This window comes from Phalacrocorax aristotelis, chromosome 3 (genome assembly GCF_949628215.1).
Source record: "Phalacrocorax aristotelis chromosome 3, bGulAri2.1, whole genome shotgun sequence".
Taxonomy (NCBI): domain Eukaryota; kingdom Metazoa; phylum Chordata; class Aves; order Suliformes; family Phalacrocoracidae; genus Phalacrocorax; species Phalacrocorax aristotelis.
Window position 1 is genome coordinate 195933 of NC_134278.1, and position 23423 is coordinate 219355.

At 52.5% G+C, this 23423-nt stretch overlaps 3 protein-coding genes across 11 annotated transcripts in view; 1 reads left to right on the forward strand and 2 right to left on the reverse strand.

Annotated features, from left to right (window-relative positions):
- The window catches only part of IFT172 (intraflagellar transport 172), a 44922-nt gene extending 41709 nt beyond the window's left edge, over positions 1-3213 (forward strand). For 4 of the 7 annotated variants that reach the window (XR_012659441.1, XR_012659443.1, XM_075086280.1 and 1 more), the window contains exons 44-48: positions 309-368; positions 1184-1282; positions 1664-1817; positions 2686-2777; positions 3050-3213. Coding sequence is in view for 2 of the 7 variants with exons in the window: in XM_075086280.1 (XP_074942381.1) it covers positions 309-368; positions 1184-1282; positions 1664-1817; positions 2686-2777; positions 3050-3139 (495 nt within the window). In the remaining 5 variants the exon portion in view is untranslated. Of the gene's footprint in view, positions 1-308; positions 447-1183; positions 1283-1663; positions 1818-2685; positions 2778-3049 lie in introns of all 7 variants that reach the window. The other 3 variants (XR_012659442.1, XR_012659439.1, XR_012659440.1) reach the window with 1 other exon arrangement.
- A 283-nt stretch (positions 3214-3496) lies between these two features.
- KRTCAP3 (keratinocyte associated protein 3) lies at positions 3497-6236 on the reverse strand. The gene is made up of 6 exons (XM_075086306.1): positions 5998-6236; positions 5855-5914; positions 5003-5203; positions 4612-4746; positions 4174-4265; positions 3497-3987 (listed from the first exon to the last, which is right to left on the reverse strand). The coding sequence occupies exons 1-5, from the start codon at positions 6205-6207 to the stop codon at positions 4182-4184; spliced, it is 690 nt and encodes a 229-aa protein (XP_074942407.1). The 5' UTR covers positions 6208-6236; the 3' UTR covers positions 3497-3987; positions 4174-4181.
- A 633-nt stretch (positions 6237-6869) lies between these two features.
- Positions 6870-23423, reverse strand: part of NRBP1 (nuclear receptor binding protein 1) — a 44190-nt gene continuing 27636 nt past the window's right edge. For 2 of the 3 annotated variants that reach the window (XM_075086296.1, XM_075086298.1), the window contains 11 exons: positions 15213-15296; positions 14891-14949; positions 13645-13743; positions 13437-13569; positions 13050-13152; positions 8459-8509; positions 8228-8363; positions 8084-8137; positions 7649-7712; positions 7513-7568; positions 6870-7314 (listed from right to left, as the gene is read on the reverse strand). In XM_075086296.1, the coding sequence (XP_074942397.1) occupies positions 7216-7314; positions 7513-7568; positions 7649-7712; positions 8084-8137; positions 8228-8363; positions 8459-8509; positions 13050-13152; positions 13437-13569; positions 13645-13743; positions 14891-14949; positions 15213-15296 (938 nt within the window). In that variant the 3' untranslated portion in view covers positions 6870-7215. The remainder of the gene's footprint in view (positions 7315-7512; positions 7569-7648; positions 7713-8083; positions 8138-8227; positions 8364-8458; positions 8510-13049; positions 13153-13436; positions 13570-13644; positions 13744-14890; positions 14950-15212; positions 15297-23423) is intronic. The other variant, XM_075086297.1, reaches the window with a different exon arrangement.

A 23423-nucleotide genomic window follows, 5' to 3' on the forward strand; every position in this document is an offset into this window, starting at 1 on the left:
TGCATGCAATGGCACCTGGCGAGCATAGCAGCGTGTTCTCACTGTCCGATGCTGGCTGTGCAATAATACCTGACTCCATCTGGTGGGACAGCTTGTGGCTAGTGGGCTGGGTGTCCCAGTGGTTGCCTATGAAGCAGTTTTCATGGGTGCTGAGTCGGGATGTCCACTCTCCTCCTCCATTACCTGTGCTGCAAGCAAAATGTTGTTGCACAACCTGAATCACATCCTTTCTAGCCATCGCTGAGGCAGGAGAGTTGTTGCTGTGAAGATAACCTGCCTGGCTCACTTGGGGTTTCTCTCTGTACTAGGCAGCCAGCTGGGAGAACATGGCATTCATCTTCCTGAACCGCTTCCTGGACCTCTCAGATGTGCGTAGTCTGCTGGAGGGAGGGCGATCGCACTGACAATGGGCTGTAGAGCCAGGACAGACCCTCGGCCTGGCCAGGGTACTCCCGAGGTTTGGATGTGGCAGCACGTGTTTAAGCTGCTTAAACGCTGCTTGGGGTGTGTGTACGTGTGCACGCACAGCACTGAGTACCCTAACACTAACTGCAGAAGGACTTGCCATGCAGGGTACCAGAGCAGCCCTGACCACGGCACCCTGTGTGCCAATGCACACTGCAGCAAAGAGCATGTTGGCCTAACAGTTTAGGCCTGTAGGCTTCATGGCTGCGCGTGCCGTTACAGCCTTCAGGATGACCTCATCTGAAGTGTTCCAAGGGAAGGAAAACTACCTGAGGGGTGGAGGGCATGGCCCAGTGCTTTAGCCACAGTGATACAAGACTCGGGAGTCCCCCCATGCCAGACCGCCTTCCTTGACTAGGAGGTGGGTCACCAGAAAACACCAAACCCTAGGAAGGTGACAGTTCTTACCATACCAGTGGTCCAAGTGCTGTCAGCAGCAGTGGGGGGGGCGGGGGGGGGGGGGGAGAAAAAAACCAAAAATCCTCTCCATTTCATCTTTCCGTTCTTAGCAGCCACCTGACAAGTTTGAGTAGTACAGTGTTTCGGGGGACACATCCTCTGGCTCTGCAGAGGATGGCTGTAAATACCACCTCCCGGGGGCCCAGCCACCACAGTGCTAATAGATCAGGGCATCAGTAATGCCATGCTCACAGCGTAGATTATACTATCCGCTCCAGGGATGGTATTGCCTAATGCTCCACCACTTCTCCTTTCTCAGGCCATTGACGAAGGGAACCTGGATTCCCTGGACCACTCTGATTTCCAGAGCACAGACATTCCCTTTGAAGTGCCACTTCCAGCCCAGCAGCACGTGCCTGTGAGTGTCCGCTGCCTTCTTCAGCTCCCATGAACAGTGATGCTGCTTCAGGGCCCGCGCTGAACGGGGACTGGGACAAGGGTGGCACATCAGGCACTACAGGAGATGGAAATATACTCAGCACTGCCCCCTGCCCTGTGCCGCACCCCCACAAACACACACGCAGCCCCACTACACACATTCTCATGCCCCGCGCCCTGCCCATGCTTCACCATGCATAGACTCACACCCTCCCCCCAATACGTGCACATGGCATGTGTGCCATCCTGCATGCACGCTCATGTCCTGCTCTCCCCAGCGTGCCTCCCAGTGCTGCGGCGCAGCAGCTGGGCACTGGCACAGCATGCAGTATCAGGAGGTGCATTGGCCTCTGCCCTGCAGGAGGAGAAGCGGGAAGAGGTCAGGGACTGGGTGCTCACCATGTCCATGGACCAGCGGCTGGAGCAGGTGCTGCCACAGGATGAGCGCGACACCTATGAAGCCTCACTGGTTGCAGCAAATACAGGGGTACGCTCCCTGCCCTGCGTGCTCACAGGTAAGCTCAGGCCCGTTCACACATTGGCAGGGGAGTTGGGAGCATGTTGCAGGGCAGGTCTGGAGGGAGTTCAGGCTATGCTGTAAGAGGAGTAGGGAGACTGGGTGGCTGTGGGGACCAGTTCTGAGGGAGGAGATGGACGGACCATTTTTTTTTTTACTGTGAGGGTGACCAAGCACTGGAACAGGTTGCACAGAAGTTGTGGTAGCTCTATATTTGGAGATAGTTGAAGGCTGTTGAGACGTGGTCCTGGGCAACTGGCTGTGTGTGACCCTGCTTGAGTGGGGGTGGGGGGACTGTTGGCCCATAGAGACCCCCCCCAGGGTTCCCTTCCAAGCTCAACCATTCTATGTTTCTATGATTCCGTGCCTGCTCAGTCTCATGCAGCACTGCCTAGAAGACTGCCCAGCCTGGCCAGCACTGACACACATGCACATGCAGCTCCTGTTCCTGCTTTGCCCCGCTCTACAAAAACTGCCTATTCTGGCAAGTACTGTCCTTGCACACCCCAGACAGGGAGGGATTGTGGTGCAGGACTTAAAAGAGTGGGTCAGCAAAGGGCAGGGGGGCGCAAGGGTGGGCCACCAGCAACACAACTCTGGTTCCAGAGTTCAGGAGCAGGGTGCCATCAATTGACATACTTCGGTGTTGTGGCCAGAGGGCAGCTCAGCTTTCATCTTTAATCCCACCACTGTGGGCACCCCCTTCCTCATTCTGGTCTCTAAAAACCAGAGGCGGCATTGTTCCCCTGCATTGCCCCATGAGAGCAGCCCTAGCCAGCAGACCATGGCAGAGAGGGAAGGGGTGTACAGGGTAGGGGTCTGCTATGGGTCTCAGCTTGTTTCTGACGGTGTCACTGTGTGACCAGGGTACCCTGTGCTAAGGAACAAGATAGAGTTCAAGCGGCCAGGCCGAGAAGCCAACAAGGACACATGGAACAAGTTCCTGATGGCTGTCAAGGTGAGCCAGGCACCCTGTGGGGCAGGGAGACAGGCTGTGGGTGTTCAACCCTTCATGCTGACAATAAAACATCATCCCGCTGGGTGGAAACAGAATCAGGGCAGTTTTAGTGCACCCTCCCTGTGTGCTGCTGGGTGGGGATTAACCTCACTTAGAGAGCTGGGGCAGACCCAGCCCTGCCTGTGCAGATCTGTCAGCTCCCAGGGGTGCCCTTGGGCAGAAGGTGATGGCACTGCCCCCTTGCCAGTGCCAAGACCTCTTTCATTCTGCAGACATCCCACAGCCCTGCGTGCCAAGATGTGCTCAAATTCCTCAGCCAGTGGTGTGGAGGACTCCCAAGCACCAGCTTCTCTTTCCAGTGAGCTAGACTGTGGCAGCTTTCAGTCCTGTTCTTCAGCACCTCCACTTCCACCCCAATAAATATGTCTCAACCCTGCTGGGCTCCTGTTTGTCAAGAGATGCTGATCCAAGGAGCACATGTAGCCCCCATGGCACAGGGCCGTAACCCTGTACACCTGTGTCTCAGCCTCAACCTAGCTATGGCAAATGTGTGCTCTCCACCCTGCTGTATGACTGTCACACTGGGACCATGTGTCTGCCACATCCCTGCGCCTGGCGGCAGGCAAGCATGGAGTTGGGCTTACGCACCAGCTGCGCTGTCCTTCCATCAGCGGGCCGAACTCCCAGCAGGCATCCACCCTGGGGAGGCACTTACAGCATCCAGTGTGAAAATTAAAAGTTTATTTACTCAGGGAAACAAGAGGCTCACAACAAGGGGTTCTTCACCTTCCACTCCTTGGCCTGCCGGAGCACAGGCACAGCAAGCTGACCCTGCCTGCTCCGCTGCAGGACCACCAGGAACCAGGCCAGCCCTGGCTGTTGCCAGGCCCCAGCACCTCTGCCCACCCCCACCACTGCATGTAAAAGACCAATGGATCCTCTGGAGTGCCAGGAAGGGCCTTGCAGCTTGGGGAGAGAAGGGGAGAGCATCCATGGCCCATGTCACCTGCTGGGCAAAGGCTGCCTAGTGACCCTGGGCAGCTTGTGTCTGGAACCTGCAGGGTTGGTCCCAGGTGTGGTGGTGGGACTGGAGGGGGGGAGGCACACCTCTCCCCCCTGCAGCCCACCCTACCCACGCCTACACCTGGGGCAGGAGCGTGGTGCAGGTGCAACTTCACCTTGCTGGATCGCAGCACTCCTGCAGCAGCACCTGGGAGTGAAAGAGCACACATGAGTGCAGGACTGCAGGGCCAAGCACATGCCGACACCTCTGGCCAGTACTTGTAGCATGTGCTTGGAAAGAGACGGTTCAGGGGGCTGGTGTGGGCAGGGGCCCTGTGGACAGCAGAGCCTGCCCCCTCCCTTCCCCCAGGCATAGCCCATGCACTGCACTCACCTCTACAGCTAGGCAGAAGACTCGGGCTGCCCCACCAGGAGTTGCTGCACCTCACGTGGTGGCCTCTCCTTCACTGTACTTGGCCCAGGAAACTAGAGAGAAAAAAAGAGGTGGCAGGTCAAAGGGACGTGTGAAGGGCTGGGCCAGGTTGCGGGGGGTAGCATTTGCTCAGGATAGCCAGGACAGAACAGGCTTGGCTATCAGAGGGATGAAGAGGAGGGTCCCTCCGCAACTACACAGAATGAAGGGGTGCCAGTCTGTCAGCAAGGCTAGCTAGAAGAGGCTCAAACTTGACATTCTGCCCCCCCCGGCTGTTACTGTACAGCCTACTTGTATGGGAACAAGGGCCCAGCAGAACCCAGCCCCTTCAAAATGCAGCAAAAAGGCAGAAATGGTGGAGCAGAGGCAGGGACACCCGTCCGGATTGATGGGGCATACCTGCTCTTTGCCATAGCTGCGTGCACAGGGCCCAATGCCACGGAAGATCAGGGCCACCAAACAGCACCTGCCAGACAGCACAGCTTCTGCAGCCGCCAGCACCATGGAGGGGAACCAGAGTGCCAGGGCTGTGTCCTGCAGAGCAGAGGGTCAGAGGTCCCTCAGGGAGCGTCGTCCACTGCACGCAGCCTACCTGCATGTGGCTGGGCGGAGAGGCTGTGCAGGCGATGGGGGAGAGAGGGGGAGAGAGAGAGAAAGGGAGAGGGAGGGAGGCAGAGAAAGGGTGGACAAAAGAGAGGGCGTGAGAAAGAAGAAAAAAGAAGAAGAGGAAGCAGAGACAAAAAGAGGAAGAGTGGGGGGGTGGGGGCGTGTGGTGGCCCTGCAGACTCACATAGATGCGTGTGGTGTTGAAAGGACAGTCGTTGGTCACAATGGCTCCACGGGTGTCAGCAGGCAGTGCGGAGCTGTTGCAGCCCGTGACAAGGTGCGTGCCCCTGCTGCGAATGGTGAGGGCAATGGCCAGTGTCAGGCCCACGCTGCATACTGTGGACAGGAGGCAGTTCAGCAGGGACACGCTCAGAAGGGTCCAGTGCTGCAGGCAGCAAGGAGAACACATGAGAGTTGAGCCGGCCAGAGCTGGGGGAAATGCCAGGGCTAGTCGCTGCCACTGCAAGGGGGCAGACACATGGCTACTGCGTGCCCACTCTGCAGGGTAATGGGGGTGCTGGGAGCCCCACAGATATTTGCACCGAGCACATGCAATCTCTTGCCCCTTCCAGCATGGCTCAGCCCTGCACTCAGATGAGGCTTTTGCACCTTTTGCATCCTTCGCCCCTCCAGTGAGACGGAGACACTGCCCGGCCCCCTCCCACAGGCCCCTGAGCCCGGGGCGCCCCAGCACAGGTCCAGCTCCGCTGGCAGCCAAGGCCCCCGCCAGCAGCCGCCTTGCCTCATGCAGGCCCACCCCGAGTGAGCCCACAGAGCGGTGCCTGACCCCGGCTGCAGCTTTACCCCTCAGCTGAAGCGTTTCTGCCCCAGGACGGTACTCGCTGCCCGCCCACCCACCGTCCCGGCGCTGCCGGCCGGGCTGAGCCGGGGCAGCAGGCGACATCCACAGCCCCGCGGGCCAACGAGGCGGAAGGAGCCACCGGGGACAAGGTCCAGGGGAGCGGCTGCCGCAGGGACGGGGCCGCGTCGAGGCCCCCGGCCCGCCCGGCCGCCGACCCCGCGGACCCCCACTCACCAGAGCTGCCCGGGTCAGGTTGTGCGACACCAGGATGGCGACGATGCCCACGGCGATGCTCTGCGGGGAGAGATCCGCGCTCAACGCGCGCCTGGGGCAGGGCCGGCGCCCCCCTCCCCGCGGCCCGGCCCAGCCACCCTCACCAGCAGCCCGGAGCCCACGGACACCACGTTGGCCACCGCGTACTCGGGGGTGATGGCGGGGCTGGCGCCGGCCACATGCCGCAGGACCGAGCCGTGCACGATGGCGCCCAGCACCAGGCTGCTGTGGCCCAGCACGATCAGCCCCAGCCCGGTGCGCATCAGCCGCCGCGGCTCGGCCAGCTCCCCCGGCCCCCACCGCCCGCCGGCCATGGCCGCCGCCGCCGCCGCACCAGGAGCCGCCCGCAGCCGGCGCCGCCCCGGGGCAGGGCAGGCCGGCGCCGCCCCCCACCCCCGTCCCGGAAACAGGCAGCACTCGCGTATTTACAAAACAGTTTATTAAAAATAGGAAATGATAGAAATGAGATGCGGGAGCGGCGCCGCGCCCAACCCAGGCCCGCGGAGCCGCGGCCTCAGCCCCGCCAACCCCCCCGAGACGGGAAGGGGGCGCGGGGGCAGGGCCCGGGGCCGCCGCAGCCCCCGCCGCCCGCAGCGGCACGCAGCGCCACGCAGCGGCCGCGGCGCCGGGGCAGCAGGGCGGCTCCGGCCCCGCTGGGCTCCCGGCGGCTGCAGGGGCCGCGGCCCCGGGTCAGCACACGTCGCCGCCCTGCACCTACGGGCCATGCCGAAGCGCAGGGCCGCGCGGCTGTGCAAAACGAGTAAACAAAGTGCAGCCACAGGGAGCAGAAGAGGCAGGCAAAGCACCAGGGCAGGTGCTGTGGGAGCCCGGCTACCCCTAGCTCCCTCTGCCCGGGAAGGAGGGTAGTGACTGGTGCCAGAGGCCGTTGCGGAGTGGGGTGCAGAGAGGGGCAGGGCGTAGGCCCCCCCCCCACCTTGCTTACCTTTAAATTAAAAAAAAAAAAAAAAACCACAAAAAAGAAAAAACAACATTTCTGTGCTGTGCAAAAGACACTTTGTACAATTCAAACAGAACAAACTCCATGCACATGAATGGGGCTACAGAACACCCCAAGCCAGGACCCGGCTCCCCGGCACCACCTGGCAAAATCCCAACAAAAACAGGGCTGGAAATAATACTGATGCACAAAGTCCCCTTTAATAGGCGGGCAGGGAGGATTGTCGCTGAGCCCAGCCACGGCACATGCAGGATGAGCTTCCAAGCACTGCAGCTGGGGTCTTGCTGATGCCCTACAGTGATGGACAGACACAGAGGGGTCACAGGCAACAAAGCCGCACTGGCCGCCTGGGAGCCGAGGGGTGCTAAGATGACACGGTCACTGCCGTCAGGGCTCCATTCCGGGTGTAGTAGAACTTGCTGAATGCCTCTTCAAGTAAACAGGTAAGTCTGCTCTGGTCAGCCTGGGAAGAAGAAGCTACAGTGAGGGGTAGGCCCAGCCCATACGAAGCTAAGCGGTTGGCTAAAGCCTGCCAGGGCACGTGGGCAGGACATCTTATTTCTACTTCCCCAGCTAGAAAATGGTTTACGCCAGAGCAGTCCTTCAGGTTTGAGAAAGGGATGCAGACCTATATCCCTCCTTGAGCCCCTGGCCTGCTTACCTCACTGATGAATCCAAGCTGGACCAGCTCAGCTGCCAGCTCCTGGATGTTGTCATCTGCAACACAGGGACAGGTGTAAGTCCCAGGCCCCACTGCTGGCCCCAGCGCACCAGAGCATGGGAAGAAAGGTACTTACTGGGCTGCAGGTCACAGCTCAAGTGTCGATTCAACTTGTCTTCCAGTTTCAGCAGCAGTGTTAACTGCAGGGTAGAGAAGTTCCTATGAGGGACTGCACGGTGGCCACAGCCAGGAGCATCCCCAGAAATCCCCATCAGGATAGGAACCACCCCCCTCCAGAGCCCCACAGGAGTATAACAGAAAAGCCACATCCAGTTCCATTTCAGACCACAGCCAGCAGTGCCATCCTGCAAAGGAAGCCTGAATCTGAGGGTGGGCCGAAAACATCTGCTACGTGCCAGGTCAGCCACAGGCACAGGCCTGGATGGGGCTTTGGGCCCCAGAGGTGGCAGCTGTGCCACCACCAGCACATCAGCATGCTGGAACCGCACGCTCCGCGCAGCCGCCCTGGGACACCCCCCACCGCATGCTCAGCCAGAAGATGGAAACTTACATGGTGCTTCACTCCCTCCTCTACTGACTCAATGTTGCACTGCATCAGCACCACCTGAAACAGGAGCAGAGACACCCCGTGAGCGACTGCTGCTGCACAGCACAGCTGCCTGGGGAGGGGGTGAATGCAGCTCCCTTCTCTCACCTTGCGGGTCTCGACCTCAGCAGGCTCTGGAGTTGGCGTTTTCACTGATGGCGGAGCAATGGGAGACTTCACCACGACCTGCTGGGGCTGCTGGGGTCGCGGCATCCCAAAAGCTGTAAGTGGGTAGATACCATTCCTAGAAGAAAAGAGCAGGGTCTGAGGTTATGCCTCTCCTAATTGCTTCCAGTCTTACACACAGGTAAAGTTGCCCTTTAAAAAAAGCCCTCATACCTTACATCTTCCAGGAACTTGTCCAGCTCTAATGCCGGAGACTGTGAGAAGCTGGGGGGGGGAAATAAAAAAGTACTGAGGTTAGAAGTCATCTAACAGACCCATCTGCTCAAGTTTCTTTGGATGCAATTTCAAATCCCTGACCTAGACCACAGCTGTGTCAGTGGGCAGGAGGAGTACAGACAGAGGCAGCCAGCCAGAGGCAAGACAGACCGATCTTCCCGTACAGGAAGCAACTATTCATAGAAGCAAGTACGAGGCAACATTTTAGTTATGGCAGAACAGGTATCACCTCCCTGTAGAATTATTCAATGCAAACAATTATTTGGAAGCTAGCCCAATAACACCATGTTTCTAGCAAGGTTTTTCAGAGACGTCTGTCATACCAGACGCAGGAAGCCTGCATCCCCTCTCCAGAAGAGCAAGGGCACTCAGCACGGCAAAGGCAAGTGCCTTCCCAGCAGCTGATGGCACAGTGTGACCAGCCATACCACTCCAGACCAGAAACTACACCGCAGGATTTAATGCCCTGAGCAAACATTTCTCACTGGAGTTTGGGATACTTTTGTTCTCTCTGTAATGTCTTTCCCAGACTGCTCATTCAGCTTGGTGGCTTCTCAATGTAGTGTCCCAGAGGAATTCTTCCTACCACTTTGTTTTTACTTCCCCAGCTTCTAATTCCATTAAACGCCTTCCTTGCTGGTGGCTGATGGAGGACAGTAAGCACTGACAAGCCCTCCCCTTTGTGTCATCACTTATCATATGCCCACTGCTCTTCCTCTTTCTCACCCTCAAGAACACACAGTTCCTCCGCATGGTGACAGTGATTTCCAGCCCCTTGGTGAAGTCAGCTCTCTGATCCGCTCCAGGACTGTTCAAAGGTTGCCGCTTTGTACACGTACACTGTATGGGTAACATCTTTAGACATTTCACTCAGCTGCCGTAACCTTCTCTCCCATTATTGGGCACCCTGATATCATATTTGCTCTCATCTATAGCTGCGCAGCAGCGTGTTTTCAACAAGCTGGAAACGGTCTTTTCCTTTGGTGTTACCTCACAGCCTGCTCAGACAGAGCAGCAGTTCTTTCTTCTCCAAAGCAAGCTATTACTGTCTTTTGCACAGCACAGGGAGTTCGCAACACCAGCATAGTCCACAGCGAGTACCTAATTTCTTTCTGGTTCTGACTAGCAAGGAGACACATGTTATTCTACTTTACCGATTCCCCATTAAAACACTTTCCTCATCACCTTAGTCAATTCAGCTTTTTAGTGTCCAATTGACCACAGCTTCCTTTAGACCAGTGCAACAAAAACGTTGAACTGCCAGTCTCCTCTGTACCACTGTCTTAACACTGCTTTGAAGGATTTCTGAGATTAGCCAGAGATGCAAGCTGCTCAAACCCTGCCACGATCCTCCCTCAAGTGCCTTGCTCTTCCATGCGGTCTGGTGCAGGCTGCACATCTGCCTCGGTTCCCCAGACCACGCTCCAGCCCTTTTCAACACACACAACCTCTGTTACTTGCCCATCCTCTAATACAGTAGTAGATGTCAGCAAAAATTTACAATTTTCCTAGCAGTTCAGTCTGCGTGGCGCTCTGATGAATCACTTCGAAATTATGTTCTCTCGCATTTCAAGGCACTAGTATGCTTTCTTCTTCCTCTTCCAGCACCTCTGAGGTAGCGCACTACCAAAAGGCAAGTCCCGGGCGGGCACGTGTGTCATGGTTTTAGCTGGGATAGAGTTGATTTTCTTCACTGCAGCTGGCCCAGTGCTGTGCTTTGGACTTAGTATGAAAACAATGTTGGTAATACATTGATGGTTTGGTTGTTGCTGGGTAGGGCTCACACGAGTCAAGGACTTTTCCAGCCTCCCATGCTCTGCCGGGGGCACAAGCAGCCGGGAGGGGAGGGGGCACAGCCAAGAGAGCGGATTCACACTGGCTGAAGGGATATTCCATATCATGTAACGTCATGCCCAGTGTGTTACCTGGGAGGGGCTGGCCGGGGGAGGGAGGAAGCAATCGCGGCTGGGGGAGGGGCAGTGTTGGTCGGTGGGTGGTGAGCAGTTGTATCACTTGTGGTTTTGCCTTTTTTTCCCTTTTCATTATATTATCATAATCATTATTATCATTGTTTTATTTTAATGATTAAACTGTTCTTATCTCAACCCACAAGTTTCGTTTGTTTTTCTTTTTATACTCTTCCAACTCTCTCCCCCATCCCAGAGCGGTGGGGGGAGTGACTGAGCGGCTGCGTGCGTTTAGTTGCCAACTGGTTCTGATCCACGACAATATGCCAGATAGCCGGTCCTCTGCAGACTGAAGTCCAATATATGTAAAGAACCTCTCTTACACAGCTTTGGCTATTCACTCTTTGTCCTCTATTCTGAACCTTCAGTTAACAAAAAACATTCCAAAGGGAATTCAATACTATTATTAGCGCTATGAAGATCAGAATGTCAGTTTTTAGAAAGGTCTGTATGGGTCAAAAAGCTTCTCAAATCATAGAATCACAGAATGCCCTGAGCTGGAAGGGGCCCACAAGGACCATCGAGTCCAGCTCCTGTCCCTGCACAGGACACCCCAAATTCACACCGTGTCTCTGAGGGCCTTGGCCAAGTGCTTCTGGAATATCGCCGGGCTGGTGCCGTGATGCCTCCCTGGGGAGCCTGTGCCAGGGCTCCATCACCCTCAGGGGGAAGAACCTTCTCCTAATGCCCAGCCTCACCCTCCCCGGCACATCTCCCTGCCATTCCCTCGGGGCCTGGCGTTGGTCACCAGAGAGCAGAGACCAGCCCTGCCCCTCCTCCTCCCCTTGGGAGGGAGCTGCAGAGCGCCATGAGGGCTGCCCTCGGCCCCCTCTGCTCCAGCTGAACAAACCCAGGGACTTCAGCCGCTCCTCGTACGGTTTCCCCTCTAAACCCTTCCCCAACCCTGTGGCCTCCTCTGGACACTCTCCAGTAGAATTATACCCTCAATGTCCTGCGGCACCCAACACTGCCCACAGCACTCGGGGTGAGGCCGCCCCAGCGCGGGGCAGAGTGGGACAATCCCCCACCTCGCCTGGCTGTGATGCAGGGCTCGATGCCCCCCAGGGCACGGTTGGCCCTCTGGGCCAACACGATGTTAGCTTGTCTTCAACTTGCCGCCGGCCAGAGCCCCCAGGTCCCTCTGCTGAGCTGCTCCCCAGCCCCTCGCTCCCCAGGCGTCTGTACAGCCAGGGCTGCCGAGCCCCAGGGGCAAAACCCAGCACTTGCCCTTGTTAAACTCCACATGGTTGGCAATTGCCCAGCTCTCCAGCCTAGCCAGATCCCTCTGCAGGGCCTCTCTGCCCTCGGGAGCACCAACAGCTCCTCCCAGCTTTGTGTCATCAGCAAAGTTCACTAGTATTCCTTCCAGTCCCGCATCCAAGTCATTAACAAAGAGATTAAAGGCTACCAGCCCCAAGATGGATCCCTGCGGAACCCCACTAGTGACCGGCCACCAGCCCGACGTACCCCCATTTACTATCATCCTTTGAGCCTGACCCGCAGCCAACTGCTCACCCACCGCACTACGTGTTTACCCAGCTGTGTGCTGGGCATCGTGTCCAGGAGGAGACTGTGAGGGACAGTATCAAAGGCTTTACTGAAATCCAAAAAGATCACATCGACTGGCTTTCCTTGGTCAGCGAGGTGGGTGACCTTGTCGTAGAAGGAAATTAAGTTTGTTAAACAGGACTTTCGCCTCATGAGCCTGTGCTGGCTGGGAGCAATGACTGCCTTGTCTTTCAGGGGTTTTTCAGTAACTCCCACAATAATGTTCTCCATAACTTTACCAGGCACAGAAGTGAGACTGACGGGCCTGTAGTCCCCTCGGTCCTCCCTGAATGACCACTGTGTTTCTTCCTTGTCATCTTGATTACTTTTGTTGAGTAGCCTGAGCATCCCAGAATGCTGGGCTACTCTGGCTTTCTCTGGAAATACAGTATCCATGTTTTAGTCTTTCCATTATCCAGAATTTAACATAACTTTTTGGCACTTTACTTGCTCCATACATATTACAGTTACTTAGGGAGCCACCTCTATAGCTTAAGCGGCTGCTGTGCATTACCCATAGCTGCCCAACATAGCCTTTCCTTTTGCATGTTGTAGAATGAGCTGCTCCGTTAAGAAAACACTGAGGAACCATTTCTCCAACACACTGGACTTCATTTGACAAGCCTTTGATTGGTCCAGGTCACTTCCCCAAACTGTTCAGCCAGGTTTTTCTAAGGACTGTTCCAACTACAGTGTGTTCATCTCCCACCCCTCCATCTGGGGAACAATTCACATCTCAGCTATATGGAATCTGTTCACTGAATGTGGGTGCAAGGTCTTCTTCCACCCAGGAGCCACCCTCCAAAGAATTATTTGTGCCCAAACAGAGAGTAAAATCTCCTTCACCAACGGCACCATCAGCTCCCTTTTGTTTCCCAGTTAGTGGTGAAATACCAATTCTAACTTGAAGGGAAGAGTTCCAGGCGGACCCTTCAGTGCTCACCCCAGCACCCTGACACCTGTTCCACATGCACCTGAGCAGCTCCCCCCCAAGCACACCATGGGGTACTCACATCATTTTGACTCCTTCCCTGTCCACATGATTGATCTCTGCCAACACTGCACTCATGTCAAGGTTCTTGGTCATTTCTTCTAAAGCGTTTTCAGGAATCATATCTATTTAAAAAAAAGTTAGACCTGAACAACTGCCATTCCTTTCCAGCCTAAGAAAAGCAATAAACCCCCCAGAGGATTTAGGCTGCTAATCTCCCACGTGACTCAGAGCAGGCAGGGCACCATACCCCTCCAGGCTCTGCAGTGACCAAAGCTGTTTCGCAAGGCCCTGGTCCCTGCCTGTTAAGAGCAGCATGACAGTGTTGATTTCCAGGATGCCAGCTGTACTGGCACTTAGTGAAGCTTTGCAGAATGTGAGATGTGGCACCCTGGGACTCCATACTCACGCTGATGTCCAACAATACAGTGGGCAGCCAGTAGCTTTAGTGATGGCACCTCAAACAACGCCTGATGAAAAAGGAGTTCCCGGGCAGTAGGACGCTTGCCAGGGTCCTGTTCTAGACACTTCTGAATGAACTCCTGAAAGACAAAACTTGCGTGAGACCATGTGCAATACCAACGTGTCTGCAGGGCCACTGTTCCCTCCTCACTCACCCTCTGCAAGGGGTCCTCCAGCAGCTGGATGGCACTGTTAATGGCCTCCTGGGGGACATAAGATGACTCTCCGTTACCCTGTATTTCCAGAACCGCCATCTGCAAACACAAACCAGCGCATCAGACTTCATTGAGAATTACTGACTACATTGAACAGAGCCCAAGGAGACCACTGCCAAGCGTGAGATCATTACAGCCAAGTTGCTTGGTGCTATTTAAGGTCACAGTTTGTGGAAGCAGAGAGAGAACGACTGCCTCACTATGATAGCTTGTTTCTAGCACCCTAACAGCTTGCCACAGAGGCCTGAAAACTATGCCAGTATCACCTTAGACCGTATCTCATGATCCATTGGCCTGTACTTCTGCTTGATAATTCCCATCCTCTAATGAAGCAGTAACGGGACGACTGCCAGAATCTGACAGTGTCCCTCTCGGCTGTATGAATAGCTCTGTATTACAGGCAGAAAAGCAAGCGCACAACGCCATCCAGAACTGGCTCCAGCCAACACATGCACAAATTCCCAGCTAGGAAAGGCTGGCAAAAGATTCCAGAGAACGTCTTAAGATTCAACTCAAGTTTTCCTTCCTAAAAGTTGTGTGTTTCCACAGTTCTCTTCCCACTTCACTTACGGGATGCGCAGCATAGGTTCAGAATTCATGTTGGCTCTTTCTGACAATTCTTCCCAGAAAATACTCTTACGAACAACTCCCATTTCCTAGACTTGAGCCCACTGATTGCAAGGACAGAGGAACCACTAAGCTGCTACGATCGGGTACGTCAGACTCGCACCTGACTGCAACCAGCACCTGTATCAGGTGGGGACAGGCTGGCCCAGAAAGGTTATGGACTACATCTGTCCTCTCCAGATACCACAAGAACAGGTACTCCCCGGAAGGAGAGTTTTGTTCTCCATGTACATTAAGTAGAGTTTGTAGTAGTGACTGTTGTCACCAGCCAGTGGGTCAGACTTCAGAACTGGCCAAAACCCACAGAGAAATAAATCACACATTAGGAGTTTCAGAAAGAATTTTACTGAGCTATTTGCTTCTTAGTAAGGTGTTTGGGGGAGCCTCAGTAGGGATCCCTCCAAGGCAAAGCGTATTTGGCTCAGAGAACAAAATACACTTGTTTCCAAGCTAACCCACCCACAAACACATAACCCATAACGCACCCATAATCCACAGAGCCATCTTCTTCCCTCAAACTCATTCTCTCTGCCCCACAGCCAAAGTGTTCCACACTCACCTCCAGTGCACACATCCCGAAGGAGTAAATGTCCACAGCGGTGGTGACGTTGGCAACTTCTGTAACACAGAAATAACACTCTGTTATCAGGCCATCCCTGCCTTCAGCAGAACCACCTCTGCATCAGGCTACGATACTCCTGCAGCCTTCTCAGACTCTCTCTGTCAAAAGACAGAGGAGTTGGACATGTAAGCAGGCAAATAACTCAAAACTGTTAATGTGACATCTGTCATGAGTCTGTAGCTGAAAACAAGATACAGAACAGCTCGGAAGCATTAGTAAGGCCAACAAAACCAGGCTTGCAGCTGTAGCCACACCATACCTCCATATTCTGGGGCAAAGAAGTGCAGGTTCTTCTGCTCCTCACGACAGGTCTTCACATGGTTGTTAATTGTGTCCGGTGCCACTAAAAGAAAGTCATGAACGCTTAGGATACAGAAAACCATAGCCCATCCCTGGCTAGATCTTAGGGAATGCATGCAACTCCAAGGCCCTCTGGCGCCCAAAGGGGCAGCACAGTGGAGTTAAGTTGGCCCCTCATGAGTCCCTCATCTAAGCCCACCTGCCCTGATTTATTTCTCCATTGATCATGGCGGCAGATCAACTAACACAGCTTAGCATCACTCTCCAAGGGCAAACGTGGACACCACGGCTTCTGCCAAATGGGAAGACAAGCTGGGAAGGACTCCCTGTTGAAGTGCGAGTCCTGAAAGCACCTAACTAAAACCAGATCTATAGCGTGTGTCACAAACAGCTCAAGTGTAACAGAAGCCCTAGGAACAGCCAGCGATGCCAAGATCACTGCAATTAGTCATCACCTCAGGGCTCTAGGAGAGGGACAGACCTACAAGGCATCCATTCCACATATCAGCAGGACACTGGTGCCAAAGTGCCTCAAGATAAGTGTCAAACAAAGCTGCTGAATGAGGAAAGATGACCACCCTGACAGCAGATGCCTCCCAGCAGCCAGCACCTCTACAGCAGCAACCAAAAACTCAGAGCTACAGGGAGGGAATAACTCCCAGCCACAAGAACAGCAAGCAGAACACAAGCATGGACCCCCCATAAAAGATAAGCCTTTGGGACAGCCACCTCTATAAAGAATGCAAACAACTCTCCAAAACCAAGCAGCTGGCTCCACCAGGGAGAAACACTGAGTAGGCAGGGAGCAGAGTCACCACCCCATCTGATGCTCTACTTCCACCCTTGAACATGCCCAGTTCCAGTCTAAAACCCATCTCCCACTTTGTCAGCCTCCTGGACAATCACAATCGGTCCTGGTCTGTACTGCTACAACATGGACTTACATGGGACATGCCAAACTCTTGGTTTTCTCCAGGTGTTCCTGGTCTAGGGCAGGACACATCAAAGAGGATTGCTAGTTGAATGAGACTGACTTAGTTCTCGGCCCCATCGGAGAGATGATCTTTGGGCTCTAGTCAGACAAGAGGATCTTCCTTGATAACTCAGCTCAACCTTGCTGTGTGGCACACATCAAATCATATTATCTTATTCAAGCATTGGAAACAGAGCTTGCTCCAATGGCCAGCATCTACTTTCCCAACCAACCATTCATGAGTAGTTTACTGCTTTTTGTTCTTGTGCTGGATCCTTATCTTGGGAGTCCAGTACGATTACTTCCTTCCTAGTGCTTATCTCTTTACAGACACCAGCAGATCCTCTCAGCTTCACAGCACTAAGCAAAGTAAGCCACACACACTAGCCAAGTGGGTCAAATTCCTCCCTTGAACAGCTAGTAGACGCCAGATCCTCCGATCCTCCTCAGCTCCCAAACGATGAGCTCTGCACTTTCATGCAGCTTTGTATTTTGCACTACTGAGTTACCCCTGGAATTTGTCCAGTCCTCTGTCGTCTTCCTGTGCTTCTGGAGGACACCCTGACCTACCTCAACACCACACATTCCCCACGTTTCTACCAACAGCTTCAACACTGAAGAGATCAGTGCCTGAGGGACTCCAGACCCCTCCACAGTGGGGTCACCCTTTTTCAGCTTCTACCCTGTCACCAGCCAGTGCCTGACCCTGCATACAGGGCAAATCACTCAAGGTTTGTCCAGCACGACAGGTTCTCATACTCGGCCTTCTACAGATGTCCCCAGACATCCCCAGTGGAGAATTCCTGTTAACTTACTTTTGTTTACAGGCAGTATCTGCCTTAAGCAGCCCACTGCATAAGTCTGGTCTATAGGTGGCTACCAAGAGAGGAGGAGCTACGTCAGGTGTTCTCCAGCAGCTGTATTTTCTCCTTATTACTGCTCTTTCCTGATTTCTTTCTGTAGATGTTTTGGCCAAGGAAACAAGATGAGGTTTAACAGTACTGGCCCCTCCCCTCTCTAAGCAATTTATTCTTTTCTACTCAAAAGAACAATTCACCACTGTAAAATCGAATAATTTAATACTGTCAAATGATGTTCTGCCTTCTAAAAAACGAACAAAAAACCCCAAACAAAACAACCCCCACACATGTGACTTTCAGAACTTCTGCTGGAGACTTGCCGGAACTAAAAACAGTTTCTCCTAAATCTATAGCATACCACTGGTGGGCACGAGGGGTTGAGATGAGGACAGCTACAGCCCTACGAAGGGCCAGAGTCTGATCGCATACAGAAATGCAAGATTGCTGCAGATGCACAGCCACCTGAACACTCTGAAGTTTTTGATCAAGAACAATTTTTCCTCAGAGTGACCAATACCGTTGAGATTTTGGCATTTCTCTGAGGCTAGGCTATAACGCAATCACAGGATCTTGCTGATCCCAAAGGTGTTTGTTCTCTGTCCACAGAGTCCAAGTTTTTGCAGAACAGGGTATTTAAGACTTCAGAAACCCTTCTGCTCTAAAATGTGTTGTGTTTTGGGGTTTTTTTAACAGAATACTGGGTGCCTTTGTGCAGCGTGCAGCATACATGAACTATCAAACAAGTGTTTGTGAACCCTGCTCAACTTAACATCTACTGCATGCATGACAGCCTCCATCTTCTGGGAACTAACTAGACAATCTGGGGATATAAAGTAAGACTTAAGTTTTCTCTTCATTCTGCCTTTCTTACAATCTATTGTAAGAGTAAATAGGAACCCAAAACTCATCTTCAGCTACACAGTTCTGTATAGTCAGAGGCCTGGCAACCACCACCAAGATCCTGCATGTAGCTGAGAGGCTGCCAGGGCAGCACCGCTGTCCGTCCAGGGCCGGACTCCTGGGGAAGAGCAGAAGCATCTAGGCCTGCCCTGAGAGAGGTACTGTGTCAGAAGTGACAGTGTTGCAGAAATTCAGCACATGCCATCAGGTGTTGGCACAATCCCCTCGGGTAGGAGCTCTGGCACAGTACTACCCAGGACAACACTATCCTGCCAAACAAGGAGCAGAATCAGCCAAGTATAAAGTCATGTTTCAAATGATGTTTTCATTAGCTTAATTTTCCAATATGTCTTTAAATACTGTAACTACCTCGCACAGGATGGCAAGGGCCAGGTCACTATCCAGCCATTCTGTCCTTTGCTCCTGGGCCCTGTTTTTAAACAGGGAAGAGGCAGTGATCAATCACAAAAAGCCATTATCAACACAAACTTTAGCCAGTGATGCAACATAGGCACTCCCACATCAGAAAGGCAAGTACAATGGAGCCCGCGCCCAACCTCTGCGCCTCATGAAGGACCTGATAACAAGGAGCTCTGCGTCCAGGTCCTAAGGACATTCTGCAGTGGCACCAGCACTTCTGGAAAGAGCTGGGCTCGCACTGTCTGTCGAAACTTCCAACTCAGACACACAGGAAGGCGGTTTTGAATTTGCTGTTGTAGGTCATCCAGGGACCTGTCCCCTCTGACGTTCTGGTCCTTGTGCCTCTGAACTTGCACAGTCCCACTGGAATTCCTCGACGTGTTTTTCTGTCACTGTTGCAGAGGCTGGCTCTGCAGCTGGGTTTGATGAGCCACCCTTGGCAAGCCTTTTTCCTGTTCTTACAGTTTATATCACAGCTCACGTGCAACTTGACTGGAAGTCACATGCATAACCTTGCCCCGTTACTGCAAAGCTGAAGCAATGCAACAGTAGAGCAATGGCATAAGACTACCAGATTCTTCACTGTATGCCTTAGAGCTAAGCAGAGATGGCCTCATCAGACACACATCTGTTCCATTCATCGCTGTGGTAGCAACAACCTGCTGTTGAAGTTAGCTCCGAAAAATGCACTGCAAGCACATTAAACAAGGCAGACAAAAGCGCTGTTATGCCTTGAGACAGTATTTTAGAAGCTGGGACAAGAAGCTTTGGTTTTGGCCTGGTCTAGTCACTACTGTAGGTCCACCACATTGGCGTGCAAGCCACTTAACACAGACAGAGGCTTGAGAGGAGCTTCACCCAAGTGTACACTCTAAAACAAACTCTTAGCTGTACAAGACAGAATACACACTTTAAGGTACCTCTGACAAAAGCTCTTCTGACTGATTCATACATGGTTGCTACCTGTCGTCCACTACTGTATCTAGTGATGACTCTTAATTCTGTGAATGATCAGATCCATGAAGGCTAAGGACAGTTACGTTAAGCAAGACAAACAATGAACGTCAAAAAGGAAAGCCAGATCACTAATATTAACAACGAACATGCCTTTCTCAGCCACAGAGAAGACGACAGCAAGGGGTAGACCACAAGACATAGCACCACATAACTAATCAGTCTGGTAGGGAATTAGCAAAGCAAAGATGATTTTTATAAAAGGATTCAGCCACTTAGGGTGCCTGTGCAGGGCAGGTGACAGGAAGAGACGTGAAGTACAGTTGAAGGCAGGACAAGCACTTTGCCTTGCGCAAGCTGAACTCAATCTGACAACAAAATCATAAAGAGAAATGATAAGCATTATTACAGGAACATGCAGGTCTTGCCAGACTTCTTAAACCCTCAAGGACATACTAGAGCAAAGAGCTCACCAGGGTAAACAGGCAGCTCATCAGAGGGCCAACCCATCATTAGGAGTGTCAGCCAGGAAGGCACTTGGTGGTATTACTTCCCAGTTGTCACCAGTGACAGGTTTTAGTAGAGATGTGCAATCACATAGCAACTTACCCTTTTAAACGCTACCTGCTGCAAAAGACATTTTCCTCTTGTCTGGTGTCGAATTCACACCCACCTTTGTTATGCATTCAACACTCCTCCTTGCAAGTAGGAAAGATAATCTGCCCAACAGTCCTTCCTTCCCTCCTGAAGTAGCCACTGAACCACTTAGTCTCTAGCAAATGCCTAAGCACTCTCTGAAGCAAGAGTGTATTACTCCACTCTTCTAGCAAAGTGCTCAAGTACACTGTACTCCAGATTCCAGCAGGCTTAGAAAGCAGAGGAAAACAAGATGACACAGCAAGAAGGATCAGCAACTAACCTTTAAGATTAGTCCCAGGGTTGCTATGCAATCCAGCAACAGGGGACGATTAACCACCTTACCTATGCTGCACTGTACCAGCACCACAGGGACCCAAAAATAATCAGCTGAATGCAAGACCATCTGTTTGCAACTATAAAGAGATGGCCAGAGTGCCAGGATAGGTATGAGACCACATTATTATCCCCTGCACTCATATGGTCAAGACATTTTCACTACTGCAAAAGAATACAAGACTGCACAAACCCAAGACATTTCACAGTTCATTTGCACACTAAGATGACAACTGCATTTTTATTAGGGCAGGCACAGCCTAGAAAATAAACAACTAGGAAGCTATTGGAAACAAAAAGAAGCATACAGCCATTAAACACTGAGTCAAACAGGAAAAGCACTGGCAGATTTAAGTTGCTCACAGAATACAAGCATCCTACAGTCCTGCAGATCTATATCAGGGATTGTAAACAGTGTTTGCAAAGTTATTTGCAACACTGAATCACCAGAAGCAAGAGGATTGTATTATTTTTAACAGTTGAATATCTAATGAGATGAAGGGGCAAAGAGGTTCAGTGTATGTAAAGTTCACTACATACAGCTACCAGTGCCAAGTAACAGCCCCCCAGCTGCTTACCTCTACATTCATTCTCACACATCCATTGACATTGCTTCTCAGTAGTATAACTCATCTCTGCTTAAAACATTGCCCATGTTTTTCTTCAAAGAAATTACTACTGAAGCAGTGCCAGTGGTACTTGCAAACAGAAAGCTGATATAATACAAAACTTCATGTAATTCGAGAGAGGTATCGTTCTCTACACAAATTAATACAGGATCATAAAATCATGGGATGGTTCAGGTTGGAAGGGACCTCTGGAGGTCACCTTAGAATCATTAAGGTTGGAAGAGACCTCCAGGATCATCAAGTCCAGCCCCCCTGTTCAAGCAGGGACACCCAGAGCCTGTTGCCCAGGACCATGTCCACACAGATTCTGAATAGCTCCAAGGATGGAGACCCCACCGCCTCCCTGGGCAGCCTGTGCCCGCGTCAGCCTCACGCCGAGGAGTGTGTCCCGGTGTCCGGAGGGACCCTCCCGTGGCCCGGTTTGTGCCCGTGGCCTCTGGTGCTGGCACTGGGCACCACTGGGAGAGCCTGGCTCTGTCCCCTTGACACGGGTTCGATCCCCCTGAGCCCTCCCTGCACCAGGCTGAGCAGCCCCAGCTCCCTCAGCCTCTCCCCACAGCACAGATGCTCCAGTCCCTCCCCATCTTGGTGGCCACTCGCTGGGCTCTCCCCAGCCTGTCCATGTCCCTCCTGTACTGGGGAGCCCAGCACCGGACCCAGCACTCCCAGTATGGCCTCACCAGCGCTGAGCAGAGAAGGGTCACCCCCCTCCACCTGCTGGCAATATTTTGCCTAACACAGCCCAGGATAACATTAGCCTTCGTGGCACGGGCACGTTGCTGGCTCATGTAAATATGAAGGCATACAAATGAATGATGGGAAGGAACGTCATTGTGCTGCGTCAGATTTCTTGTGAAACGGTGAATGATATTTTTATGTTTAAGTAAAAAAGCATTCAGAGTTTTAAACTGACGTGTTTGACCACGTCCATTACGTGGAGGTGGAAAGCGAGAATAGACAAAGCAGGAAATGCAAGACTCTAGATACAAGAATAGATAAAGAGGACCTGTAAGATCAGTACTTGACAATCCTGGCTGCATGCAGGCTTTTAAGCAGGAACTTGGGAATTTATTAGCACTTGATCTGGAACAGTTCATGATACAAACAACTTCATTCCAAACAAAGCGTGTAGGCAGATTTGAAATCTGCACACAAAACCAAGTTCTGAGTTCTTGACCAGAGGAACAAATGCCCTATGGACCGGGCAAGCCCCTGCTTGCATCATCCAACTGCAACACAGAATTTATATCAAAAAGATGAAGGGGCAGCAGGACTGCCATTCTTGCTCAGTTCTTTCACAACTGAAATGGCAGGGCACTAATGAACTGCAGTAGCCTCACGCCACAGTGCAAGAATTACATACAATCAGAAAAAAAGGAAAAGACATACAGTGAAATTTTATGGACTAAGCTACTCTGGGGGAATCTTTTACTCCCAGAAGACAGACATACACTGAAAAACAAAGTTCTCAGAAACATGACTATGGAAGTTATTTTACATTTTAAGCAGCTCTGCTTAACAGAAATTTGGACTGAAGCAGTATAAGTGCATACTCAATTATAATGCAAATTAGGGTCCACAAGTTTGAGTATTTCAAGTTTAACTTCCCTGAATTTCAGACTTCACATCTCTGATTACCAGTGTTTCACAACATGCTGAAGTGAAGCTGCGCAAATGACCTTGATAGACTTAATAAACAGAAAAGCTCACCCCCTGGAAGCAGAAGCTAGAGTGAAAACACTACTTGGCCCACATGCCTCAAGGCCTAAATCACAGAATTATCTAGGTTGGAAGGGACCTCCTGAGAATGCAGCTCAACTCCCCTGCTGAGGCAGGGTCAGCTAGAACAGGTCGCCTAGGACAGTGTGCGGTTTGGTTTTGAGTATCCCCAGGGAAAAAGACCCCACAATCTCTCCAGACAGCCTGCCCCAAGGTTTGACTACCCTCACAGTAAGAGAAAAGGGTATTCTTGTGTTCAATAGAACTTAATGTATTTCAATTTGTGCCCATCACCTCTTGTCCTGTCAGCAGGCACTACAGAGAAGAGGCTGGCTCCCTCCTCTTCATTCTCTCCCATCAGGTATTTATACATATTGAAACAATCCGCCCGAGCCTTCTCCTCTCCAGGCCAGTTTCAGCTCTCGCAGCCTCTCCTCATATGGACAGATGCTCCGGTCCCTTAATTGTCTTCATGGCCCTGTGCAGGACTCGCTCCAGTAAGTCCATATCTTTCCTGTACTGTGAGCTCAGACCTAGACACAGCACTCCAGACGCTGCATCATCAGTGCTAAAGGGAGAAGAAGGATCACCTCCCTCAGTCTGCCAGCAATGCTCTTCCCAACACAGCCTAAGATGCTGTTGGCCACCTTTGTTGTCAGGGTGCGTTGCTGGCTCACGGTCAGCTTGCTGCCTCCAGCAACCCAAGGTCCTGATGTGCAGAGCTGGTTTCCAGAAGGTTAGTC

Coding starts and splice junctions, on each gene's coding strand:
- KRTCAP3 (XM_075086306.1), bottom strand. CDS start 6,207: ATGGCCGGCGGGCGGTGGGGGCCGGGGGAGCTGGCCGAGCCGCGGCGG. Junction 5,915..5,997: donor CCGTGGGCTCCGGGCTGCTG/GTGAGGGTGGCT, acceptor CTCTCCCCGCAG/AGCATCGCCGTGGGCATCGT. Junction 4,266..4,611: donor GCAGCTATGGCAAAGAGCAG/GTATGCCCCATC, acceptor TTTTCTCTCTAG/TTTCCTGGGCCAAGTACAGT.